Raw genomic sequence first — 27,604 nt, forward strand, 5'->3', positions numbered from 1 at the left:
ATCTTGTTAAAATTAAACAAATTTACTTACACGGTGATTTGATTCTTGATTTTACAAGGTTCAAATCGTCATAATTCATATATTTAATAGCTTAGCAAAATACATAAACAAATTAGGAATTTTAAATGCGCAAATTTTTTGTTTCACAAGTGCGCGCTAGATCCTTACTGGCAGTCTTCTGAGGCTTCATGCACATAGTTTATGCGCTTTTTGTTTATAGACTCAGGGATAGGATAATGGATGATAATTTTAACTTCCAATAATCAGGGATTTACATTTGATAAATATTTAGGGGAAGAACGTATGAAACTTTGGGGACTTTTGTGAATTTTGATGGGTTGTATATTTAAATTGATTGTTCATACGGTTCAACCACTAAATGTAATCTATAGATGGGGTAATTTTGTGTATAATGATTGGGGATGTACATCATTTTATCGCCAATTGTCTTATCCCTTTAGATTGCTGTACACTATTCTTTCCTTCCATGGCTTTTGAAATACCAAATATCAAAGGGTATAATTGCAAAGTAGTAAAATTCTAATATGGGATTTTAAAGTTATGCTTTTTAGAGATGTTTATATTCTGTCATACATCAACCATTCAATGACTGTAAAAAACAGTCTCTATAAACCTTATATCTACGCAGTTTCTTAGGTTGTGGAGTACAATGTTACATTTATTATCATTTAAGCATTGTATTTGATAAATTAGACATTCGAAATAGATATTTTATCCCGAAGAAGGACAGAGGAACACATATAGACAATAAAGCTAATCACAAACGGTTTATTAGGGACCCCTTAAAAATAAGGGTATCTTTAGCCTTACTTTAGTTTAGGGGAGATAGTCTACCCTTAAATTTAGTAATGTCAAGCTTAGGTAAAGATTTTGATAGGAATACTTTAGCCTTACATAAACCTATCATATCAATATAAGGTACTCTAAGTTGTCTTCCTTTGCCAGCCCCTCCTCCACATCTACCCTTTTCAAACGATTCCCCCCCAATGAATAGCCGCCATAACACTCAACATTCCCCTCCCCCCCCCCGTCCCTTAGTGTTCTTTCAATTGGGGTTATATAAGAAAAGTTTCATTAGACTTAGAGGCGTTAAAAATTATCATGAGGCTGTATATTCTATTTTAAGTTTTCTACATTTTTTCCCTTAATCTTAATCTTGTTTTTACTAATTAAGAGATTTTTTAGCTGATTAATAAAAACTCTTCCTATCTTTTAAGTAAAAGAATTAGGAATCCCTATCATAAACCCCTCTCCCTTTATGATGCCCCAGCCTTATAAATCCTCCCTTTTCATATAATTCTCCACCTAGGTTTACCTAAGGGTGTCGTTAATTTATTAAAAAAAAATAATGAATAAAATTGTTTCTTAGCTTAACAATTTGATATATTTTTTTAACAAAAAAATTTGTGGATTAAATTAAACTTTAATACAATAGAAACAAATCTTATAGATTCATATAGAGCTAAAAGCATACTCTTTGTAATAAGTTTTAAATATAACTCTTTGTAGAATTTAATTTTCACGTCGCCATAGTTGTTCATTCAATTTAACAAAAAAGGATCAAAGATTCAGCACTTTTTCCATTTCAAATATTTGATTATGAGTCATGTGATTTATCTATATTTCATGTAGTGCCTGTATACCAAGCAAAGAAATCACTCTGTACAAAAAAAATTTAAAATCTTTCTTTATAAATCTTACATCTTTAAAGTTTAGAAAAGTAGCCGCAATTATGTATAACTGCAAATATAGGATGTATATTTGTGTGTGCATGGGAATTAAATAGAAACTTTGAAGCTATTTAAGGCCATAATATTTTTTTTATTTCAAGCTAAAAGAACGATTTGCTGTTTTTAAAAATAACCAAAAAAATAATAAGGAAGTACAACAGTACTACAGTATAATTAACCAATAGATATAATAGAACTAGATGGTCAATCGGGATCCATAATTTGTGAGACTTAACCCTTAACAGTTGGGCCCCTTGCCGCACCTTTATCAGTAGTTCAATGCCCCCCCCCCCCCATTATCTCAGCTCATATTAAAGCTAGAGGGCTAAAAAAAATTGTGCATGTCCCCTATTTGATAATGAATTTTCGCTCCCTCCACACTTTTATTCAACAACCTTTGTTTTTACATCCTTTTTTACTTAGGGGGGAGGGGGATCACCAAAAAAAACATAAAAAAAAAACTTTGGACAAAATACAGCTTTTTGGGAGATATATTTTTCATCCCCTCCATTTTATTTTATTTGGGGGAGGGTTTCCTGAACCCCATAAAACATCCCCCCAAACCTGTAGTAGTACATCCTCATCCTTATACTAAAGTAACAGGAAGTTTGTGTGTCTGTCTGTGTATCTGTACCAAAGGATCTCGCTAACTGCTGAACCGATTGGGTTCTCCTTAACAAGGTAGCTTCTCATAAGTCCCGGGAAGGTTTATAACTATTTTCTTGGGGGGTGGGATAACCCCAACGCCCCCAAAAATGAAAAATACCCCCCCCCACAATTTTTTTTTTAAATTTTTTAACTAAAATTAAAAATGATGATGGGGGGGCACCCCTAGATATACCACACTTTTCTGGGATCTTGCTGTGTCAAGTATCAACTGTTGGGAATATCAAAGGATAACTTCATGCAAAATTTGAGCCGGATCCGGCCAAAACCGGCCGTGAATTTTATGAAAAACCGGTTTTTTCCCGGTTTTTAGTGGGTATCTGTAAATCGATTCAGCTGGAGCAAAACCGGTTGGAGGTACAAAAAATTTTACATCACACGAAATTTAGCCAATGCAATTGCCTACAAAAATGTACTTCATCATCAACTTGATTGGACAACTCTTTCTCCTCCTAAATGTCCATTAAAACCTCGGAAACGGCAAAAATCGCCAAAAATCACGCCTTTGGCGGCAAATAACGGCTATACGGTCAGCCGGAGGCGAATGAAACATAAATAAAGAAATGTCCGCCTCAAAAAGTTGTTCAACATCAAAAAGATGCTTGAAGTCTCTAAAACGACTCCTTCCCCTCCTTTAAGGAAAAACTGAAAAAACGTGATTTTCAAAAGTATGCCCACTTCGGGGGTGTGGGGGGCACTGAACCCGTCACCCCAGGGTCACCAAATATAAAGTCTAGGCGACCCCCAATGCTGAATTTTCACCAAGTGAAAGTCTTGTGTCATTATCTCTTATGAGAAAAAAGTTATTAATTAATTAAAATTTCAAATTGTGATTTTTTGATGGATTTCTTTGATGAAATGACAGGCCGGTCAATTTTTAGGCCATTTTTTGCGGTTTTTGGGCCGTCACGCCCAAACGGTTTGAGATAATCTTACGGGACCTTTTGCCCAACCTAAGTCTGGTTATTTGTGAGGTCTAGGGAAAAAAATCAGACTTACGCAAAAGATTATAATTATAATCTTTACACAGAAAAATGGCACGAGGTGAGGGTTTGAGGGGCCAAAATGAGCCAACCAGCGATTTTAGACGGTGCGCAGCGACGTCGTGCTTCATCCAATCCGGGATTTTTTTTTCTTAGACCTCACAAATAACCAGGCTTAGGTCGGGCAAAAGGTCCCGTGAGATTATCTCAAACCGTTTGGGCGTGGCGGGCCGAAAACAGCAAAAAATGGCCTAAAAATTGACCAGCCTGTCATTTCATCAAAGAAATCCATCAAAAAATCACAATTTAAAATTTTAATTAATTAATAACTTTTTTCTCATAAGAGATAATGACACAAGACTTTCACTTGGTGAAAATTCAGCATTGTGGGCCGTTTTCACGTTTTTTCAGTTTTTCCCCTTAAAGGAGGGGAAGGAGTCGTTTTAGAGACTTCAAGCATCTTTTTGATGTTGAACAACTTTTTGAGGCGGACATTTCTTTATTTATGTTTCATTCGCCTCCGGCTGACTGTTTAGCCGGTATTTGCCGCCGAAGGCGTGATTTTTGGCGATTTTTGCCGTTTCTGAGGTTTTAATGGACATTTGGGAGGAGAAAGAGTTGTCCAATCAAGTTGATGATGAATTACATTTTTGTAGGCAATTGCATTGGCTAAATTTCACGTGAAGTAAAATTTTTTGTACCTCCAACCGGTTTTGCTCCAGCTGAATCGGATTTTGCATGGAGTCATCCTTTGATATTCCCAACAGTTGATACTTGACACAGCAAGATCCCAGAAAAGTGTGGTATATCTAGGCAAACCCCCCCAAAAATAAATTTTTCTACCCAACAAAATTTTGTTTTACTTTTTCTTATAAAATCTAAAATAAGATATTGGGTAACAAATTTGACTCCCCCTCCTCAAGTGCCCCTAGAGGTCTCTAGGGGCATAGCCGCTAGTAAGAAATATAGGTATACAAGTCAATTTCAGGTTCCATGTATAATTCTGAAGGTCCTGATCCTCCAGGCATAGATGTCCAAAGAGGGGGTGAAGTGGGGATTAACCCCCTCAAACAATTTGAGGAGGGATAAATACCCCCCCCCCCAAAATAAAAATCTCTAACAAAAAAATTTTTGGCGCGCTTCCAGTGCATTTTTAGTACTAAATATTTAATCTCAAAAAACGCGCGGCTAGAGCTAACTACACATGGAAGAACACACTTCTTTGTAGAAAATATATTTCGCTTTATTCAAGCCTTCTCAATTCTATAAAATAATAACCATATTTGCAAAAATTCTTAAGAAAACAACAAGCTTCATACTAGTTAAAATTAATATAAGTTTAACAAAAAACAAGTTAAAAATATTAAGAACTTTGAAAAAAGGAATTTTTAAAAATAAAATAAAATCCGAATCTTTTTACTTTGAAATATGGTGTACCTAATTGTTTGAGAGTTTATGTACAACTGGATAAATATTTAATAAAATTTAAATTACCCCCCAAAAAATTTTACCCCAGGAGTAAATTTGGGGGGGGGGTAAACAAAATTTACCCCTGCAAACAGATTTCAGTTGGGGTAATTACCCCCCCAAGCAAATTTTACCCCCAGGGTAAAAATTTTAAGGAGGTTAAAAAAAATTTGCGGCACGCTTCGCACGCCATTTTTTCCCCCTTTGACAAGAAAAATCTTTTTAGTGAGTGTGGAAGGTCACCCCTTTTCCAAAAAAAAAAAATTAATTTGAAATTGAAGACAAAACATTTTTTAAGAGGGTCACCCCATCCCCAGAAAAATTAAAAGTGGAAGAAAAAAATATTTGTACCGGGGGTGTGGGAAGTCACCCCATTTCATGTAAGAAAAATTTTAAAATGGAAGATAAAAAAATTTTAGATAAAATTTTTTTACGGGGGTGTGAGAGGTCACCTCACCCCCAAAAAAATTCAAAAAAAAAGAAAAAAATTAAAAAATTGAAAATGGGAACCCAGTATTAGTGTCGGACTGATTATGACGTAACAAAAAAAATTAGCCAATGAGAGGCCACTATGAATTTTACCATTGGTCAATAATGTCCTCTCATTGGCTAATTTTTTTGTTACTTGGTTTGGGAGGGTACTCAACCCCCAAAAAATATAAAATAAAAGAAAAGTATTTTTAAAAAAATTTAAGGTGGTGTTGGAGATCACCCACCCATGAAATAAAAAAGTTAAAAATTAACAAAGGGGTTTGTCTTATAGGAACAGCTTTATATGTATAACAGAATTTGATGCCAGATAGACCATCTAGATCTTAAATATCTATTCATTGGTTGTCAAAGGTGTTTTAAAACAAGTTAGAGAAGAAAGAAAAATTACCTGCTTTCTCATACCTTTAAGAATACCTTAATTTATTTAGGTGTCCCTAACTTTTAATGTAAGCCTACCTTAAAGTTTTACTAAAAACCTTACATAAGTTTCCTAAGTAACCTTTATCAACCCCCCCCCCCCCTTCCCCTCTCTTCTCTCCTCTACCTGCTTTCTTTCCAATTAAGTACCCTTTAGCTATACCTAACTCTTTATGTAAAGCTAGTCTAATCCCCTCCCCCTTTTCAATGCCCCTAACTCATATATCAACCCTTTTGATCCACTTCTCCAAGCCTTACTTATAAAAAATAAAGGTTACCTTAATTAATTTTAAAATAATAAGAATTAAAATTCTTTCATATGCAGACAATTTGATGTCAACTTTGTGTGGATTATTTTTAATTTTACTACAATAGAAAAAAATTATAAGGCAAGATCTTATAGAAATAAAAGCTACTCTTTGTAACAAACATATCAAATTTGATAATATGTGACTCTTTGTAGATTTTAATTTTAACATCTATATAGATGTTCATTCATTTTAACAAAAAAGTACATAGATTCAACACTTGCTTATTTCTAATATTCGATTATGTGTCATGTGCTTTACCTATATTTCACATGGTGCCTATACCAAGGTAAGAAATCACTATATAACAAGGATGACAACATCCATAAAAGCGAAGCTCTGAAATGGAAGGACAAACAAACTTTAACACTTGTAGATTGTCAGAACTTAATTAGCAGAATATTAATGCATCAGTACAAAGAATATTGTAAGTAAATTTGTTGCAAACTGCCTAAATGGATGATACTGTTTAAGGACATACTAACATTTTTGGGACTTGTTTATAGAGATGCTTTACTTATAACATTTTACCTTGTTGCATAAGAAATCAGTTTTCAAAAAAATCTGAAGAATCGGATAATTTTAATATACAAAAATTTGTTGTCAAAAAAGTTAAAAATCGACATGTTTCAAATGGACGTACGGACATTCTGGTATTGATTATAGAGTTTCTAAATTGTACCTAACTACTACAGGAATCATCATGCAAAGTTTGGAATCGATAGGACAATTCTAACCTGTTTAAACTAACGAAAAGAGCTAACTCTCTGTGACGAACGTACGGATGGACCGACCCTAATTATAGAAAAGCTTCGATTTTAAAAAACGTTTTTTAACCTAACTTAAAAATCTAACATCTTTAAATATTAGAGGGGTTGTAGCTATCATGTATAACAAAAACAGGATGTGTGTCTGTGTGTGTGGGACTTCTTAAAAACTAATGAAGGCTATAATACTTTTTTTTAATTTTTAAGCTAAAAGAACAATTAGCTGTTTTAGATAATAACCTTTAAAAAAATATTCTACAGAGAAAGTACAAAAGTATAGTATAATGAACCAATAGATATAGTAGATCTAGATGGTAAATCGGGCCCAACTTAATAAGGAATTTCCAAAGAGTTATCTTTATCCCAAAAAAAGTTAACTATTTAAAGATGATTTCTTATATATGTTATGTTGTATGCTTTACATCATGTGAGGGAAGAAATTTTTTAACCATATGATTAACCTAAGCAAAGGCTTATCCTAAGAAAGACTATTTATAGCTGATTCATTTTGCGAATGATATGAAAGGATAATTGCTCTTTCTAACCAAATTCTGTTTACTTTCTAACCAATATATGGCAGATTGATCCTCCCCTGTATTCCTATTGGCTGAATTTGGGAGTATGTATCTATATTATACCTTTTAATAATTCTTACTTGATAATTTCTTTATTGGTGTTCCTTTATTTCTTCAAAACTTGAATGACAGCTTTAAATGACTTATTTTTGATTAAAGTATTTTTTGGCAATGCTTCGCCTATCTATTATTAAGTGTTGATTCAGGGAAAAGAACACTGAAAACTTTTTTTACTATGCTAAGAAAATTGCTAATAAAACATCACATGTTTTATTTTAATAGAGAAAGAGGGGACAATGGGCTATTTATTACTAGCTTATACCAATAACGAAATTAATTTTTTTTAAATCACAAACATGGTTTTCAGCTTTATTACATTTGTCCCCAACATTTCAAAATAACAATTTCTTATTTGTTGGAATAACAACATTTTGAAAATTTGATTGGTTGTTTCATTAAGTTGAGTGTTCAAACGTTTCAACACTCAATTTTAATTTACAGTAGGTGTATTTTTGTGTATCATCATTGGGGCTGTACATTAGTCTACTGGCTTTTGTCTTATCGCTGCTAACTTTATACCTGAGCTTGATCTTTAAATCATTTCAATGGTGCACGGGGTGGTTTAGCGCACCATTGAAATGATTTAAAGATCCAGCTCTGATTTATTTCATTTGTCCCCAACATTTTAAAATAATGTTTTCTTATTCGTTGGCTTAATAACTTTTGGGACTAGTAAAATTTGATTGGTTGTTTCATTAAGTTGATTGTTAAAACGTTTCAACCATAAATTTTAATTTACAGTAGGGGTATTTTTGTGTATCATCATTGGGGTTGCACATCAATTTATTGGCTTTTGTCTTATCCCTTTGGATGCCTGTTTTTTTAACCTTTCTTTGTGAATCTAATAACTTTTAAGTTTGAGGGGTAGCTGCTATTTTAAATAACAAAAATAGGATGTTTGTCTGTGAGCTGGGACGTCCAAATGGGGGGGAGGGGATGTAAACCCCCCCTCCCCACCTTCCCCCCAATAAATTTAGGTGTTTTTAAATATGGCTACGGCATATAACTAGGAGTTGAAAAAAACCTTTTGAACTCTACTCTAAGGTCTTTTGAAAAGATTTTTTAATTCCGACCATAAACAAAAAAGTTAGCATTTTGGGAGTTTGTGACCCACCTCCCATTTTCTGTGGGGGGGGGGGGGGTGGAAAATATTCCTCCCAAAAAGTTGTATTTTGTCCTAAAATTAAAAAAAAAAAAATTTTTAAGCTAAAAGAACAATTAATTTGCTGTTTTTAAAAATAACCAATTAAATTCTATTTGTTTGGCTTTAAGATTGCTTTTTTTTATGTAAAGTTGTACTTGTCATGAAAACCGTACATTAATTTGTAAGTACTTCTTGTCAACCCCCCTTCCCCTCTCCTAACATTTCTTCTTTTTGAATTTTTACCTGCTTTCTCTCCATTTAAGAACACTTTAAGTATACCTATTTCTTTATGTAAGCCTTCCTTAAAGTTATACTTACATTAATTTCTAAGTAACCCTTGTCTACCCCCCTTCCTTTCTTTATTGTCTACCTGCTTTCTCTCCAATTAAGAACCCTTTTAGTATACCCTATCTTTTTATGTAAGCCTCTCCTAGCGTTTCTTCATTTTGAATTTTTTTGGTTAAATAATGAAGTTAATTTAGAAAGTTTATGCTGAAGTTTTTTATGCATGGAAACTTTAGGCAGCTTTGAGAACCTGTTTTCCTTGAATTTTTGAAATTTTGAAAATTGTGTATTGCAGTTAAGAAATTTTGTTTTGGCTTATTTATAAAAACGTTTCCTAGTTTTATATGTATGGCTAAGCTTAACTAAAGTGTATGTAGCCTTTCTCAATGTAAAATTTAGGTAAGCCTTATAAAGTAAATTAAAATTAAAATAAAAATCATAAAATTAATGTTTTATGGACCAAAGATTTTTCAAGTTTACTAAAGTAAAAAAAAAATGATTTAAGAAAGATCATGAATTAATAGTATTATACTCATTGTAATAAGTTTTTTTTATATGTCTCTTTGTAAAATTTAATCTTAATAATCTTTTTTGTTGTTTATACATTTTAACCAAAAAGGTTTTTTAAATGTTTAGCATCTGCCCATTTGATTATAATTCATGATTCGGACCATGCTAAGCAAATTGTGAATAAAAAAAATTATCCTTTACAAAATATTTTGAAGCAATTCTTATAAATCTACTATCTTTAGAGGGGTTTATGTATCTTTAGAGCCGAAAGATAGAATGTATGTCTGTGTGTGTCTGGACTAAGAACTGCGCATGAAAACAGTTTGTTTTATTTTAAAAAGTTTTTTTAAAGCAAGAATAACAGTTTCCTTTTTTTACAAATATAACAAATATAAGAAGCTTCCATGAAAAGAAACCGATTTATTCCAGAAGCTAGCGAGATATTTTAGACACCCTTTATTATATCTCTTTTTAATGGCCCTTGAATTTTTTACACTTTACTTTATTTTTAAATTTTGGCGTATATTAAGGAACATCTATGAACATATCTTTCATTTGTAAGTAGAGGAAATCAGGGATCTAAAGGGATAAGACAATAGTAGATAGATTGATATTCCGTCCAAATTGAATTTGGGGATGCCTAGGCAAAATTTTTGCATTTTAATTTTTACACCCCTCCCCCCCCCCCCCAACATAAAAAAGCTTGGACGTCATTGTCCTGTACAATTAGTTATTGAAACGGTTGGATATTAAGATTAATAAACATACCACTTAAAATTTTGAAAAAAGTCCCAACAGTTATTAAGCTATTGAATAAGAAAACATTATAATAAAACTTTGGGGACTAATGTAATATTTTAGAAAGCCCAATGACCCCTCCCTTCCTGGATTGAATGAGAATGTGTACTTGCTTTCTACCTGACTTAACTAGATAAGATACCTTTTATATTTTAAGTATACCTAAGTAATTTTATGTAACCCTAATTAAATAATTAAGAAATAAAATTTAAAAAAATATGAAAGACAAGTCTTAATTAGAGCAAAGTTTTTTTTGTCTACATAAATAGAAAAAAAGAAATATTATAGATAACTAAAAGTGTACTCATTGTAATAAATTTTGAATTATGCCTCTTTAAATGTAGAATGAAATGATCACATATATTTTGTTGTTCATTCGTTTTAACAAAAAAAATAATTTGCAAATGTTTAGGACACCTGCCCATTTCCAATATTTGAATATGATTTGTGTTTTTTATATATATTGGGGGAGGTTAATTTACCATATTTTCTATTAAAAAATCACCCTATAAAAATATTTTTAAGTAACCATTCTTTATAATTAGAAAAATCAAAAATATCTTTAAAGAGGCCTTAGATGGTTACTTGCTATTATTTATAACACAGATAGGATGTATGTGGCGGAATTTACAAAGAACCGTGCTCAAAAACTTTAAAAAGATAGGAATATTTTTCCAAAATTTTAGTTAGAAAAACAATTGGCTGTTTTAAGACATAACCCAAAAGGTACTCGTATATCATCAAACCTGCTTTTTCTTGACATAGCTTAATGTAACTAAGAACAAAATAGGAACCCCTAGTAAACTTTATAAGGTACCTTAAACCTTTCCTAAGTCTTACTTGACATTACTACATTTAGGAATACTTAACAATAACTAAGAAACTCCAAAGGTATACTTAACTAAAAGCTTACATAAGCCTGACATAAGAAAATACCATTAGGGACACTTATCTTCGTTTGTGATTCTCACTAATAGTTATAGAGTAATATTGCTAATAGAATTCATATTCTATACATCTGATTAAATTCAACATTCATTTTGATTTTTTCTGCTAGTTTAGCTACACTACATATTTATAAAAATACTTCTAGGTTTTTAACTACTTTGAATATGTACTTTTGTAGTTAAATATAAGACTGTCTATACAATATACGTGGATATTTTGACAGGGAAAACTTAGGTTGCTAACATTGAACTCATTTGGTCAGTTCGTTTATCCACTAGGAGAGGAGGTTGGATAAGGCGTATCTTTACTTTAGCCCGCCGCGAGTTACACTTTATTAGAAACCATATAAGTCTGGTGTAACATCTAAGTAATAATATATCCAATACCAAAAGACTGACCATTTTGCAACACATTCAATTTTGCACACCAAACATTCAATGTTTAAAATTTATACAGTCTATCTCTTTCAGTATGCTTAGATTTTTTTCATCAACAAGGGTAGTAACATCCATGAAAGCTAAGCTCTAAAATCAGATGGAAGGACATCAACACTTGTAGAGTGTCAGAACTTAATAAGCAGAACATTGATTTGTCAGTCTTAAAATTGTGCGTAAATTTGTTGCAAAATTGCTTACATGATACTGTAAATTAACATATTTTTAGGTTTAATAGTTATAGGAATCATCATGCAAAGTTTAAAATCGTTATGACAATTCTAACATGTCTATATGAAAGAAAAGCTTTGCTTTTAAATATCTTCTTTTTGGTTTTAAATGTAATCTATGAAAGTCTACCCAAAAGATTGATATTGCGTTGCTTTGATTGTGACCTTTTTCATATTACACAACACTAGCCTTTGGCTAGAAAGCAGATTAAACCGCCTCACAAGTTTGTTTTTAAAAGCGAACCTTTTATATAATTAGAGTGATCATATCTATAATAGATAGCTCTTATCGTTAAATTATTCTTTCGAATTCCTCTTTCGATTTCAAACTTTGCCTAAAAATATTAATTTGAGCAATTTGGCAACAAATTTATAAACGAGAGAGGGGTATGTTTCGGATAAAATCCGTAAAGGTTATGTGTTATAAGTTAAAAACAGTAGTTAAAAACGATAAAAATTTATGTTAACTTTTTTTTTAAAATTTGTCTATAGTTCTTTTCACAATACACATATTTAGTGATTATTATCGTCCTACTACTATTTTTAAGCCTTAAAACACACACCTTTACGGATTATACCAGAAACCTACCCCTCTCTTTATTTTAATAGACCGCTTATTAAGTTCTAACACTCCACAAGTGTTAATGTTCGTTTGTCCTACCGGATTATTTTAGAGCCGCACTTTTATGAGTAATATCATTCTTGTTTTTATTTAAATATAAGTATAAAATATAATTATACATCTGTAGTTTGTAATTGTGATGCTTGTCTTTTCAAATTCAATAAAAATCTCCAAAAACGTCAAGCCAAGAAAACGTCATTAAAAAATTTTGGGGACTTGTCTAATAAACTGCCCAGTGTCCCTCCCTCCCTGCCCTGCTATACAATAGTTACTAGACACAAGTGGGCCTATTTGTGTTGCTATGAAAGCAGGATGGTAAATTACAAATATGCAAACCAAAAAAGGTATTTTTACCGTCTACCATATCTTCCCCCAAAAGTCATAATGCGAAATGCTTTATACTAACCAATGGAAAAAACATAAAAATTTTGATCATTGAAATAATTAAACAAGGATGACAACATCCATAATTAGCGAAGCTAAAAAATTATGGATGGACATTCAGAAAAATGAAATATAGAGCAATGTCATAAGAATTAACATAGAAATATATCACAAAACCTTTTAATTTTATATCATGAAAATCTAGTAATCGATCTAGCACCCAACCCAATAAGCAAATCTTTCTTTAAAAGAAGCAAAGAAAATCAAAACATACGTATATTAGATAGACGAACATTTCTAATCATAGAGTAACTTCGTTACAAAAAAAATGGTGGAATGAAAGTTACAAAAAGTTTTCAAAACTGATACCTTTTGACAATAGTAAAAAAATTAACAAAATTATTATGCAAAAGTGATGTTTTGCCATGTTATACATACGTATCAGCAAATTGAACTTTTAAACCTATTTTAAGTTACTGTTGCAACCTACAACTGATTTATTTAACATGAATGATAACAACCAAAAAAGCAAAACTCAACAAATTAGGTCAATGATCATTATCAAAATTATAGAGTAGATATACTATAAATTATTTCAAAGAAAAGGAGAGGGACCTAAGGGCTCGACTGGTGTTTTAAGGTGATTTAAGGTGATGCGCAAAATTTTGATTGTATTATAAAATTTGGCAATGATTTTTTTTAATAATTGGATCTTACAGTAGATTTGTAATTGTAAGTTCTCTAATAATGTTCTTGTAGCGGGTTAAACTAACAATATCCCGAATCCCCCCTGTACCCATCCCCTTCCCTTCTACTGGATGAACGAATTGACCAATAAATGATAGGGGAAATAACAAGCTAAATTGACTACACTTTTTCCGCTTTTATAATTTCCACGTAGATTCTACATCCATTAATGTAGCTATTTTAGTTTGTATGTCGTCTTCAATATTTGAGAAATAATTAAAGATTTTATATTGTAGTGACAAAATAAATGTTGACGCACTAAAAATTCCAAATGTTAGTCTGTCTGTAGTCAGTTTGTCCATACATACAGAGAAATACTTGATTTCTTATTGTCCGTATTCTTAATCATGATTTTTTGTGCTTCGCTACTTATGGATATTGTCATCCTTGTTTCTTTGCTTTTTACCTCTAAATAAATATTAAGGTATTCAAAAAAGAAATGGATCAAAAAAATTATTGGTATGTTAATAAAAAAAAATTTCAAATAATTATATTTTCGTCTTTTGATGATTTATAACATTGTTTGTTTTTTTCTTTAAAATTATGTTTAATTGAATATCTATAATACAAAGTAGATTGAAGTCTGTCCGTCTGTCTGTTCGTCCGTCTGACAGTAAAATAAGAAGATATACGGGACATATTAGCATAGAGGTAGCGGACATTGGGCTGAAAATTACACTAGTTTCCAAAGATTTATAATAACGTTTTCTTATGCGTTGGCTTATCAACTTTTAGGCATTTTGTTTTGAATTTTGATCGATTGTTTCATTAAGTTGAGAAACGAAACGTTTCAACCACTAATTGTAATCTACTGAAGGGGCAAATTGTGTATCATCATTGGGGATGTAAAATTATATCCCTTTAGATCCTTGATATTATAGTCTCTAACTCTATATGTTAAATTTGCATTCGATAGCTGGCAAATACAAGGAATAGAAGATAAATTTTTCTATCATTGACTTATGCCTCATTCCTAATAACAAGTGTTAATAGAATTTTCGGCTTTATTGAACATGCCAACCTATAACAATGTCTTAAGAAATCTTTAGAAAACACAAGTGGAAATAATAAGGATACAGAGATAGGTAAATTGAAATTAATCTAATAATTTCAAAATTGCTAATTATATATCCAGAATGATGTGCAAATCTTGGGTTTATTGTCATAGGAAAACAAAATTTTGACAATATACATTTCCATTAATCCGTAGAAAAAAATTCCTAATTGCAATTTGTGTTCTATAAACCGAATCACTGGAGCGCTTCCTTAAGGCCTCTGGAAGCACTTGAGGTCGGGCAGGGGGGAATTTTAGAAGTATTTTTCATGAAGCGAATATCTTGGGAAAAAAGTTATGTACTTTCCAATAAACCAAAGGGAGCTACATTGTAAAGAAGAACGATATCGGTCCAGCAGTTACCGAGATCTTTCGGTACAGGCAGGAACAACCAGAGTCACCCTATTACTTTTATATGGAACATGAAATATATATATAAAAATAATGATTTTTCTTTTTTTTTATATTTTCATTTAGCTTCAACTTTGCGTATTACTAGAGATGCAAAATTTTTGCAACAATTTCTAAAGAAGTAAAAGGTGAAACTAATAAAAGAAAATTGACAACTAGTATTGCGTCTTAAGCAAACAAACATTTTATTAAGTCGTAAAAGATTCTATTTGTAAAAATAATTATTATATTAATATTAAATTAATTATCAATTCTAGATTCTGGTTAGTTTTAGGATCTAAATCAACATAAATTGCATTTTAGGATTTGTTTTTAAAATGAAAATACATTGAGTATAATGTCATTTTTTATCTTTATAATTTATAAATACATTTTTTTAAAAGTTAGACAAATTAGAAATATCAACGTATGACATGGTTCAGATAGGAAAAAGTAATTTATTACCCTATGCTTTAACCCTGCATGTCCCAACCTTGCGGGGTCTATACCTGCGGTGATATAACTCTGCAGGACCCGTAAACCAAAATAACTTAACCTTTTCTAATGTAATAAAAAACACGAAAAATCCACCCTCCACTTTTCTTCAAAAATAAGTGGGATAAATTAAAGTTCCTCACCAGGGTACTTTGTGTTTATTGTTTTTTTGTCTGTTGGGTTAATATTTCGATAACTACTAAAACGAATAAGTTCTTGATTTTAGGGAAGCTCCACATAAGATTTGAGTTGATTTCAGGTTATATTTTCTTAATTATTTTATTCTTATACGCAATTTTCTTGTCCATACCTTCCTCTTCAATAACGTAGCCCCTAGATGCAAGCGGCGCTGCCTGTAGTATTAAATAATGCATAATCATATTAAATTACAGAATGGGGTTTTCCTGTCCAGTTTTTTGTTTAGGAATGAATATTTCTTACCCGAGGGAATAAATGATCGACCGATAGGTCATCATTTATTCACGAGGGTAAGAAATATTCATTCCTAAACAAAAAACTGGACAGGAATATCATTCTCATTTAAACAAAAACTCATTTTTATGCTAGTAAAATGTGGTTTAATTTTAGTTTTTAGATTTCATTTATTTCCCTGGTATAATTTTTAGATTTCATTTATTTCCCTGGTATAATTTTTCTTTCTTTTAGTAATTAATAAAAATTCTAAAATCTTCCAAAAAAAATTTAAAATCTTCTAAAATCATACCAGGGATATAAATGAGATACCAGGGAAATAAATGAATATTTACATCCACTATTTAAGGGGTTGTTTATATGGGAATGCCATTTTAAGCACCTCCTTGTTTTCTTCATTGGTTTTAAAAGGTTTTATTCTATTTGACATTAGTAAAATGTTTAATTGTAAAGATCAAGTACTAACATTTGAAATTATATAGAACTAACAGAAATTATATAGAAGTAAAATATTTCACACTAATTGCTTTGGTAAGCACTAATACCCCTCCTCCCCCCCCCCTCGGGTTTGCTTCATTTCCTTCTCATTTTTTTCTCGAAATATGAGGGGGGGAGGGAGGGTGCTTGACCATCCCTTTTCTGCACTGTCTAAAAAATCAGCCTTGTGACGTGATAAAAATGAGGGATTATCTTCTCATTCTTTTCTTTCTTACTTCTCCTCTCATCCCCCAGGTTCTACGAAATACCAGAAAAAAAACTCGTTTTACCAGAAAAGTGGTAAAGCTGGTCAACCTGGTATAATATACCAGTTTCGTGGTAAATTTTACCAGCAAAAATTTTAGCCAAAAAATTAGTCAAATTTTACCATTTTTTTTGTAAAATTTGACGAAACAAAAAAACCCGTTTTTTGTGTTTTAAATAAAAAACAGCTCTTCATAATCAGTTGTAGTACTTTAAAATAATGACTTTTATACAATGAAGCCTAAATTTAAATTTTTTTTTTTTTTTTCAATTTTACCACTTTTGGAAGTTTTACCAAAAATGTGGTCAATTTTACAACTCTATTTTTCAGGTTAAGTCCGAATTTTCGGACTTTGCCAAAAAAAACACAATTTGGTCAATTTTTACCAAAAAGTTGGTAAAATTTGACAAGGTATTTTTTTAGGCTAAGTCCAAATTTTTGGACTTTGCCAAAAAAAAAAACTTGGTAAAATTTGACCAACTTTTTGGTAAAAATTGACAAGGTAAATTTTTAGGCTAAGTCCAAATTTTTGGACTTTGCCAAAAAAAAAAACTTGGTAAAATTTGACCAACTTTTTGGTAAAAATTGACAAGGTAAATTTTTAGGCTAAGTCCAAATTTTTGGACTTTGCCAAAAAAAAAAACTTGGTAAAATTTGACCAACTTTTTGGTAAAAATTGACAAGGTAAATTTTTAGGCTAAGTCCAAATTTTTGGACTTTGCCAAAAAAAAAAACTTGGTAAAATTTGACCAACTTTTTGGTAAAAATTGACAAGGTAAATTTTTAGGCTAAGTCCAGATTTTTGGACTCTGCCAAAAAAAAAAACTTGGTAAAATTTGACCAACTTTTTGGTAAAAATTGACAAGGTAAATTTTTTGGCTAAGTCCAGATTTTTCCAAACAAACATCCTTCTACTTAATGATAAACATCGCAAATAAAATATAATGAGGAAATATTCAGACCTAATACTTTCCAAACAAAGCATCCTTTTACTCAGCACTATTTGCTTTCGTTATATGGAATATGAAATTAATAAAATATGATGATAATGATTTTATTTAGAATTTATTTCATATTATAACATAACAGGTCATATAGATATTATCCAGGTCAATACTGAAACTACAAAAGATTGGCATCCAAGATAACAACAGTCTACTACTGATGCCTAAATGTCGATTGATAACAGTGCCACCTGGAGAGGTAAATTGTAATGCTGCTTTTATGGAGATTAATGTACTGAAGAACAATCAGGCAAGTCTCCTACCTGGAGGTACTCTGACTATTTGGCTGGAAGTTATAAAACCTGGACCTGAAAGTGCAGTATCCTGTCTCTCTGGTGACCTGGAGAATTGTTTTGAGGATCCAGAGTTTACTGATTGTTTGATAGAAACTAGTACCTCCAAATTAAAAGTGCACAAGTTTATACTTGCCTCAAGATCTCCAGTATTTAAGGTAGGTTTTTCCATTCTTACTTGTTAATTAAATTCTTGTCAATATTTTTAGGTAAATTTTTAGGCTAAGTCCAGATTTTTCCAAACAAACATCCTTCTACTTAATGATAAAAATCGCAAATAAAATATAATGATGATAATGATTTTATTTAGAATTTATTTCATATTATAACATAACAGGTCATATAGATATTATCCAGGTCAATACTGAAACTACAAAACTTACTAGTATCGTTTCTGTAAATAACATTTTTTAGAATTTTAGCTTGTGGAATGTTTGGAGCTCTCGAGTAGAACTTAATTAATAAACACCGATTGGGCGGATTGTAATCAATACGCTTTATATGTTAAAGTTAATATTTTTTAGAATTTTAGCTGTGGAATGTTAGGTGTCAACATTGTCGTCATAATAAACACTGATTGTAATCAATACGCTTTATTTAAGTTAATTTTAACTGACTAACAGAATATTCTCTGTTCAACATTGATCGTCATAATAAAACTTATTAGTATCGTTCTGTAAATTATTTGTTAATTTTAACTGACTAACATATTTTAACATATTTTCTCGGTTCAACATTGTCGTTATAATAAATAATGAAATTTTTTGTATAATCTGTGACTGTTACATGTTGAGATGGAACTCTCGTTGTTCTCCATGGAACTGCAAAGCTCCACGTACTTCAAAACTGGTTCAACTCCAAAATCCTGAAAAAGAATATTCATTTTTAAATTAAGCAATTAAAGGATTAACAAATCAAAAAGGCCTTACAAAAAGGAAAGTTAACGGTTTTGGGAAAATTTCATGGAGAAAGTAGATACAGCTTGTGTATGTGCCTGCTTATTAGAGAAAGTTTAATTCAGTTATCAATACATAACCAGACTGAGAGAAACTAAGAATGTCTTATAACGGGAATTTGGAGTTATGGTATGAATTAAATAGTCGTATGTTAGTACTAAGAGAGAGTCTAGAGATTAGAGCCAGAACTGACAATGTCGAGATCCAGAGGGAGGTTTGTAAGAGGTTATATCAACATGGATGGATTACTACACATCTTAATCGCTGCCGTCCTTCCCCTCTGCTGCCCGCCGCTGCCCAGGCTGCCGAACTGGCAGCTGTTCTTCACGAAGTAAACATGCACGAGGATGAATGTAATGCTGTTTAGATTTTAATAATATCCTGAATGTACTGTTTCAATAATATAAAGTAGTAAAATCTAATTTTAAATAGCTACCTATCTAGTACATTATTTTTATGTATTAACTTTTGTCTAACCAGTTTAATATCTATCTAATAAATTTAATAATAGCTTAATTGTTAATATAATTTAGTATACAGTTTCATAAAGGTAGTTCGATGTGTGTCTGTGTATATTAACTTCATATTTGTTATGCTTGTATACATGGAAACTACCTTTTGGGGCCGAGGTGTTGCCGTAGTTGCGTGTAGGATTATTCCAACTATCTTTTATTACAAATAATTAAACACTTACTTTTAACGGATGAATTTCTGATGGCAACAGCTTCATGTTGGTGCTTAAGAAATGTTCCACGGTCGAATTGCGGTCAGCTTATAATCAGAGAATACACCCAGCTGTGTGCGAAGCTAAACCTGAAAAAGAATATTAATTGAAATATAATTTATATATATTTTTAATATTATTTTACATAAAACACATCTTATAATATCTTTCTATTAAGGGTATAAAACTTCGTTACGCTTAAAACAATCATAAACCTTAAAGGGCGAATATAGGTTGGATATAATATGAGCTTATTTCAAAGGTGCTATTATATAAATTATAATAAATAATTTAAAGATAATGACATATCTAATTGTATTAGTCTGTTTACAGCTTATAAAACCTGTCTAACTCAAGATAATATTATGTAATTAGTGTGGTTCCCTAAGAACTCAAACACTCTACCGGTATCACACAAGGCTTCGTAGCAAGGTTGAATTAAAAAGGTTTCGTTAAAGGATAGTCTTAATAACATGGCCTAAAATATCCATGTTCTTATTAAAATTATTTTAACACTTACTTCTATGTAAACCATTCACTAATTGCAGCGCCCATATATTTTCTCACGAATCTGATTCCTGGTTAAGTCTGAAAAACAATATTAATTGAAATATAATTTGTTAATATTTCTATTATTATTTATATATATTAATAGTAGAATACTTTAAATATTAAGAATAGGATAAAAAGTCGTTCTTATATCATATATCAAAAAGGTTTAAAAAATTATAAAACAAACAGTTTATCGAAGTAGCTTAAAACCATGCGTAAGGTCCTAAATTATATTGATTTTTTTATTACATTATTTAAAACTTACTACTAAGTGAGCCCTTCTTTAATTGCAGCGCCCAAATAGTTATTTCTGATGAATCAGTGTTGCTGAACCTGAAAAACAATATTCAATTTAAATATAATTTATTAATATTTCTTACATTCATATATATTAAACCCGGATTATTTAATATTAAGAATAGGATAAAAAGTGTTTCTTAGATCAAATCAAAAAGGTTTAAAAAAGGCTTAAAACAATTATCCTATTATATATATTAATATTGTTCTCTTTTACAACGAAGCTTTTTATTTATTTTAATCTATAGCTGAAACTCAAATTAAAAATAGGATGAGGCCTCGACTTTTCTCTTCCTACTTTAAGTGCCCCTAGAGGCTTCTAAGGGGCATAGCCGCTAGTAAAACTTAAACCGTTAATCGAAGGCAGCCTAAAACCGTACGCTCAAGGTCCTATATTATTAATGTTTTTATATTAAAATTATTTAAACACTTACTTTTACGCAAACCACTCTTTGATTGCAGGGTCCATATACTAACAGCCAAGACTGAAGGTGGACACGTACTTTTTTAAACATCTGACTATCATCTCTTTGATTGCAGGGTCCATATATCAACACTAACAGCCAAGACTGGTAGACAAGTACTTTTTTAAACTTCTGAATATATAGCTCTCTAGGAGTTCTTAACTGACATTCATATAAATCTTGTGACATGGACCATCTCCTGTCAATCATACTTGGATATAACACGTATTTTCTCTAAGAGACTTGAACTATAACACTCATTGTTTACAATAGTTTTCAATCGGTATAGCGGCATTCATGCACATGCTCTGTACAGGTATACAACTTTATATTGAAAAATATTTCTTTTATATCCATTGCAATATATTTTTTTATATTTTATCGATGATATTTCATTTAAGTCATTGCCAAAAATATATTACATTCACATTAAAAAAAATTTACATTTATTTAACTTTCGTAACCCTGTTTTCAGATGATAAAATCAACGTGCTGGACAAAGTTGCCAAACTTTAAAAAACACCTTATGTATATAATATCATTTTAATATTTTACCGGTTAATTAATTAAAACTGCATAACTTATATAATTCATGAAATGTTATTATTCGTTGCAATTTTACGATTAAAAATATAACTGTCTTGCAAAGTGTTTTGCCACCTATTCAATCTGTATGTTGGCAACCGTAACTTTCCATCGGCGCAATAATTCAACTGGACTATATGACTACGGTGCATTTTTGTATTTTAGTAATCATTTTTAGTGAAATTACAGTGAATTAAGACGTTAATATGTATCATTCTGTTTTATAATTCAAATTTTATCATTAATTATTGAAAATTCTTTCTAAAATATTCTTCGTATTCGTTTTTTCTCCCATTTTTGGGACTCTTTTTAGCTTACGTAATATACAGGACTTTTTTAAATGTAAAATTAATAAATATATGTCTTGCACCGTAGTATAAACGGATTGTCGCAAATATAGGAGTACAATTATAAGAATGAAACTACTTTTTTGGCCCAGAGGTGCCGGAGGCACTGGCTAAAAATAACTGTTTTTAATCTTATGCTTTTAGATTTTTATATTCGTAGAAAACCATGCATATAATACGATATGCTAGTTACCTAGTTTTTTGGCGTATGAATGAGAACACCTGTTCCTATCCACCGGATTCGAATGAATACGAGCTATTTTTATTTTGTAATTTTTTATTTCTTAAATATTCTACCTTTTCAGATAGTTCTGAATAACAGGCTATTCAAGTTAATCACCTGGGTACGCGTACATCATAATAACAGGTATGGGTGTATATTAGCTGTATAAGATTTATTTTTTTTCTCCTGCTACAAAATTTGTTCTAAATAAATAGGGGGGGGGGGGGGGAAGTTTTGACACATTTGCGTAAACAGGGAGTATAGGCTTTATCTTTGGACTGAGAGTATAGGTTATTAGGGATAAAATCATTCTTATATGATGAATTTTCCCAAGTTTTAATATTTTTTGGATAGGCCTCCAGGTTCCGGAGCTCCAGGCCTTCTCCCCCCCCCCCCTTGTTTAAGGACAAATAAAATACCGGAAAGTTAAAAAACATTAATCACACCCCTCCCAAAAATAAACAAGACAAACAAAATAATCATTCCTCAAATTAGGATGGATCCATACCAATACCACGAGCTGCATGACAGATGGGACGCCCTCATGGTTAGGATGTTGAGACTCTTCTCCAAGCTAAATATTCGAGTTCAAGAAGAATCATGTGGCATTGATGACGCTGTTGAAATAGTAAAACTCTTATACCATCACGGTTGGGTAGAGACACACTTAAAGAAGATTGAACCTATGCCCGAGAATCTCTACGAGAACGAGAGACCCCGCCTGGATGATACCGAGAGACGTGTCATTGACCATGAAGCCGACTGTGCACCTTTCCTCACCAACGTCAGCCCTTTTTTCTAAATAAAACCCAGAGTAACAAGGTAAAAACTACGAAATTATTGCAGGGGTGTATATTCTGCTCCGGGGGGGGGGGGGAGGGGAGGGGGAAAAAAGAAATAAGTGGATCAATGATGGAAGTTGCTTCAAATCACATGCTCTTGTTCATGGCTAGTTGTCTTTTGTAGCAGGGGAAAAAATTGTTTTTAACCAAAAAATGTTTCAGAATTCTTTGAGTTTCTTCATTAAAAAACGCTTTAGTTTTCTCATTTTTAATTCAATGTTCTTTCCTTTCAGGGAAGAGAAAGGAGAAGCTAGGAGAAGCCGAGCTCGCCGCCGGCGATTTCATCCAGCCTCCGGATATCCATGCTGAAAGCGAATTTTAATTGTAATTTGTGGCGTTATCCTCTTAGAAAATTTTGTTTGTATTATTTAACTCCCCATCCCCCCCCCCCCCCCCAAACTAAATTGCTGGGTTAGGTTAGGCTAGGTTAAGTTATACGGCTAGGTAGAGGCCAGGGGCCGTTTTTCTAGGGGGGGGGGGTATTTCCTAAGAGGATAACATCAATTTGTTCTTTCAGAACATTTACGTTAACCTCTCTTTGATTGCAGCGCCCATATATTTTATAATTAAGTACCCATGGTGACAGTGATCGAGCCCCACTGGTCGTGCAGATATATAATTTCCTGCATATAAACATTAATAAACATTATTTACCCCTAAAGCCGACGATTACGTATGCACGTGTACAGTTTTTTAAGCTTCTGGCTATAGCTCTCTAGGAGATCTTAATTGATATGTTTTATTTTTTGTTTTTGTTTTTTGATATTTTTGTTATGTTGTTTTTTATTATTTATTATTATTTATTTTATAGCAAATTAACAAATTTTCTGGGTTCAACATTGTTGTTATAATAAAACTCCATGCAACTGCAGAATTCTGCAAAAGTCACGACCAGTGGGGCTCGATTATATATGCGTTCGTCGGCTTTTCAGGGAAGGCAGGAAATTTATATAGGTATTATCCAGGTCAGGACTGGAACAAACAAAATTTTATGTATATATTGTATATAGTTATTTTTTTCAAAGTAAAAAAATGTCAGACCAACGCTGGATGACGTATGTATAATTGGATCACAATTTTGATAGGTAAGTTTAATTAATTTTATAGACAATCAAAGAATAAATAAGGGTATTTTCTTGTTTGTAACTCTAACTCTTTATTTTGTGAGTTCCTTTGACATTTAATTTTGGTTTCAAAAAGTGTCACTCCCCCCCCCCCCTTTTTTACTTTCTCCTTCTTTCGTTATATGTAAACAAGTAATAACCTTATTATTATAACCAGGGGTGTATATTCTGCACAAGATTTATTTTTTTTCCCCTGCTACAAATTTTTTTATTTTTTTTCCCCCCTAGATTTTTCTGAAAAAGTAGGGGGGGAAATAGAAAAATATTTAAAGAACTCTATACTTCATTTATTTTATCCCTCCTACCACACATTTCTTTAGTTTTTTTTCACCAAGGAGGGGGGGGGGGGGAAATGGAAAAAATGTTTTCAGTTTTCTTAATTTTTACATTTTTTTTTCCTCCAACCACTTATTTTTTATTTCCACCCCCCCCCCCCCTGAGCAGGGGATCCCATGCAGAATATACATCCCTGATTATAACATATACTTCTTATTTCAGGAGTTACCTATACACCCCTGTTAGACGTTATTGCAATGGGAGACAATTTGATTGGTACACTCTCTAAAGCTCTACTGAAGCGTATAAGAAGTGGAGATAAGACGAAAAATGTACAGGTGACTTTTTACAACTAATTATTTCTACATATTTAAGATGAGACCTTACTTTTCATTACTGTACTTAAAGTATAATCTATGCTCGACTTTAATTTCTATTTTTCACTTGCAGTCAGCGCACTATAAACATGCTTGCTCTTACACCAGTATAGTCATATGTACTGTAATCAATTGACACGTGTAGCTTGCCCAAATAACGATCCATAACAACTCCCCTATATTATTTTAAATAAGTAATTCACTAATTATGTAATCTTTTTCCAGTTGCAGCATAAACTGAGGTCCATAAGAAAACTCTTCTGTAATGCAACGAGAAACAGAAAATGGCGCAAGAAACCTCCACAAAGTGAAGACAGTCAGCCATTACTAGAAGAAGAACAGCAGGAGGATTTGATGGATGTGGAATATGAGAACGAAACTGCATCGTCAAAAGGTAACCTACAATATCTGTAATATAAAGTAGAACGATGTCGGTCTGTCTGTTTGTTGTTTGTTTGTCCAAATTCCCACAAACATTGTCTCCCAATTTTTGTTTTTTATTTTCCTTTCAATCTAAATTTCAAACAATTGGTTTGATCAAACGTTAGTTAAGTTTGTCTCAAGATATCCTTGTTCCAGGGGTGTATATTCTACATGGGATCCCTTAACCTAACCCACCTTCACCCACTCTCTACATTTATCTACTTTTTCTGGAATTTTTAATTTTTTAACTTTCTAATTTGACTAGTTTTTCTTTACGGCATTATCCTTATACTAAAGTAACAGGATGTCTGTGTGTCTGTTCAAAAGGATCTTGCTAACCGCTGAACCGATTGGGTTCTCCTTTACAGGGTACCTTCACATAGGTTCCGGGAAGGTTTATAACTATAAAACACCATGTTTAACATCGTATTTTTTTAGGTAAAGTTTGTACAGGCTGCAATACCAACTTCACAAAGGAAACCGAAAGTATATGTTATCAATGCTACGCAAACCAAGTTTTGGAGCGATTAAATAACAATCCTGAAGAAACAAACTACATTAATATTGTTGTAGACAATATTAACAACAATAATACCAACGATAATAATGATGCAGACAATGACAGCATTCAAGATGCCGAGGACTGGGAACACGTCGAATTGTTTGATATACCTGAAGATGATTTTGACCCAGATGATGACGATGACCCTGATGACGAACCTGATGGCGAACCTGATGGCGATCATGACGGGGATCCCTTCAAACATCTTACAGAACTTGAGAAAGAAATTGTTAATGATTTCAGAAGCGTTTGTGTTCTAGACAACCCCATCTCTCACAACAAAGTTAGAATCATCCTGGCAATTCTGAAACGCTCGTGTATTTTCAAATTTCCGTCATATAATACATTATTCAAACCCAAATACAAAGTTGAAATCAAAGAAAACAAATATAATCCTACAAATGCTCCTGGTTCACTGATTGAGTGCAGGTATGTTTATATACGATTTAGAAAGCGTAGCATTTCTATAATCATTACCAGAATTTCCGTACGTCCATTTTAAACATGTCGATTTTTCTCCTTTTTTAACAACAAACTTTCAAGTGTTCTAATTATCAGTTTGATCATTCTTTGGTATATTGCTTCCTGCGACAACTTGAGAACAATATTATAAGCTATTATTAGTTAAAAATATATTTCTTTTTCCAGATTCCCTACCTATGAGATCCTCCAAGACGCCATCACAGACTTTAAACGGTTGAATGGACAACAGGCCGTTGATGATCATATAACTTTTGACATCTCGGGCGACGGAGTGAAAGCAGCTCAGGGATCTCATATCTCCTATTATACTGTCTGGATTAGGTAAGTAATTAATATATTGTGGATTTGAAAGGGTTGGGTTGGGATAAAGTTCTTTTCATATACAGCATGACCCTCGAAAAAATATTTTTTAGGATTGGCACCCTATATTTCAAAGGATATCAAAATATTTGTTTTACATCAATTGACAGCCCAGATTTTTAAAGCAAAAGTTTAGGAAACCATTCAATAAAGAAATAAGAAAGAAAACTAAGTTTACAATTGATACTTTTTTCTATTGCATACATATATAAAAATCTGTCTTACTGTATACCAGGACTTAATTAATACCATAAGTAAACCTAGTTTTTACCACTTTTACGGTAAAATTTTACCAGCCTTTACGTTTTATAAATCAGTAACTACAATTTTAAGTCTAAGGTATTAAATGCTATTATTATTAATTCTTCTTTATTATTTCAGGTTATTCTTCAACAAGGATTTCAGTGTTATATTGCCAGTCAGCATATTTGAGAAGACGAGGAGGCGTCCCTACAGTTACAACTTTCTGGATAATGTTACCCGATTCATCAACAAACTAATTCAAGAAGGATTACCTGGACATACCTTTCAATGTAGAACCATCATCCACGATGCCGTTGCGAGAGCCGATGTATTCGGCATTCTTGGCCATGGATCAAAAAATGGATGCCCACACTGTGACCTTCCAGGGATGGCTTTTTCACAGACTTATCTCCGTCAAAAGAACTTGGTATTGTTCGAATCAATGAATGTATTTTACCCCAGTGACAGTCAAAATATGGGTACGCCGAGGTCTGACGAGAAATTCCGCAAGTTAGAGGAAAATAATCAGAACATGAAAACCAGTTTTTCTGAGCTTGACCCGAGCTTGGATTTAATACAAGATACCCCCAGTGATCCGATGCACGCGTTGCACCTGGGCTATGTAAAGAAAGTGATGACGTACCTGAAGAAAGGACGTAATAGTTATCCAGAATTGGAAGAAGAAGACTTAGTTCAAATGGAGAGAATTACAGGGATGTACTGCATTTGACTAAAGAAATGACGCGTAAAATAGGTGTTTTCTTCGCG

General features: G+C 32.1%; 2 protein-coding genes and 1 long non-coding RNA gene across 5 annotated transcripts in view; 2 read left to right on the top strand and 1 right to left on the bottom strand.

Annotated features, from left to right (window-relative positions):
* The window catches only part of LOC145323924 (uncharacterized), a 131,260-nt gene that overhangs the window by 21,006 nt on the left and 82,650 nt on the right, over positions 1-27,604 (bottom strand). The window contains exon 1 of one of the 2 annotated variants that reach the window (XR_013881138.1): positions 31-178. The exons of the other annotated variant lie outside the window; for it this stretch is intronic. This is a non-coding gene — a long non-coding RNA (uncharacterized LOC145323924). Of the gene's footprint in view, positions 1-30; positions 179-27,604 lie in introns of those variants that run through there. 2 annotated transcript variants of the gene reach the window in all.
* LOC145323914 (uncharacterized) lies at positions 18,961-24,904 on the top strand. Of its 2 annotated transcripts, XM_080166517.1 has the most exons (3): positions 18,961-22,290; positions 22,642-22,968; positions 23,222-24,904. In XM_080166517.1, the coding sequence occupies exons 1-2, from the start codon at positions 22,136-22,138 to the stop codon at positions 22,946-22,948; spliced, it is 462 nt and encodes a 153-aa protein (XP_080022643.1). In that variant the 5' UTR covers positions 18,961-22,135; the 3' UTR covers positions 22,949-22,968; positions 23,222-24,904. The 2 variants fall into 2 exon arrangements, with proteins under 2 accessions (XP_080022643.1, XP_080022642.1); XM_080166516.1 differs by having other exon boundaries at positions 22,642-24,904.
* On the top strand, positions 23,964-27,566 carry LOC145324044 (uncharacterized). Its single transcript, XM_080166673.1, has 6 exons — positions 23,964-24,073; positions 24,611-24,726; positions 24,991-25,159; positions 25,627-26,179; positions 26,399-26,554; positions 26,975-27,566. Exons 1-6 carry the CDS (start codon positions 24,046-24,048, stop codon positions 27,564-27,566), a joined length of 1,614 nt encoding a protein of 537 aa, XP_080022799.1. The 5' UTR covers positions 23,964-24,045.

Source organism: Acartia tonsa, chromosome 7, assembly GCF_053477335.1.
Source record: "Acartia tonsa isolate MP-2025a chromosome 7, ASM5347733v1, whole genome shotgun sequence".
Taxonomy (NCBI): Eukaryota; Metazoa; Arthropoda; class Copepoda; order Calanoida; family Acartiidae; genus Acartia; species Acartia tonsa.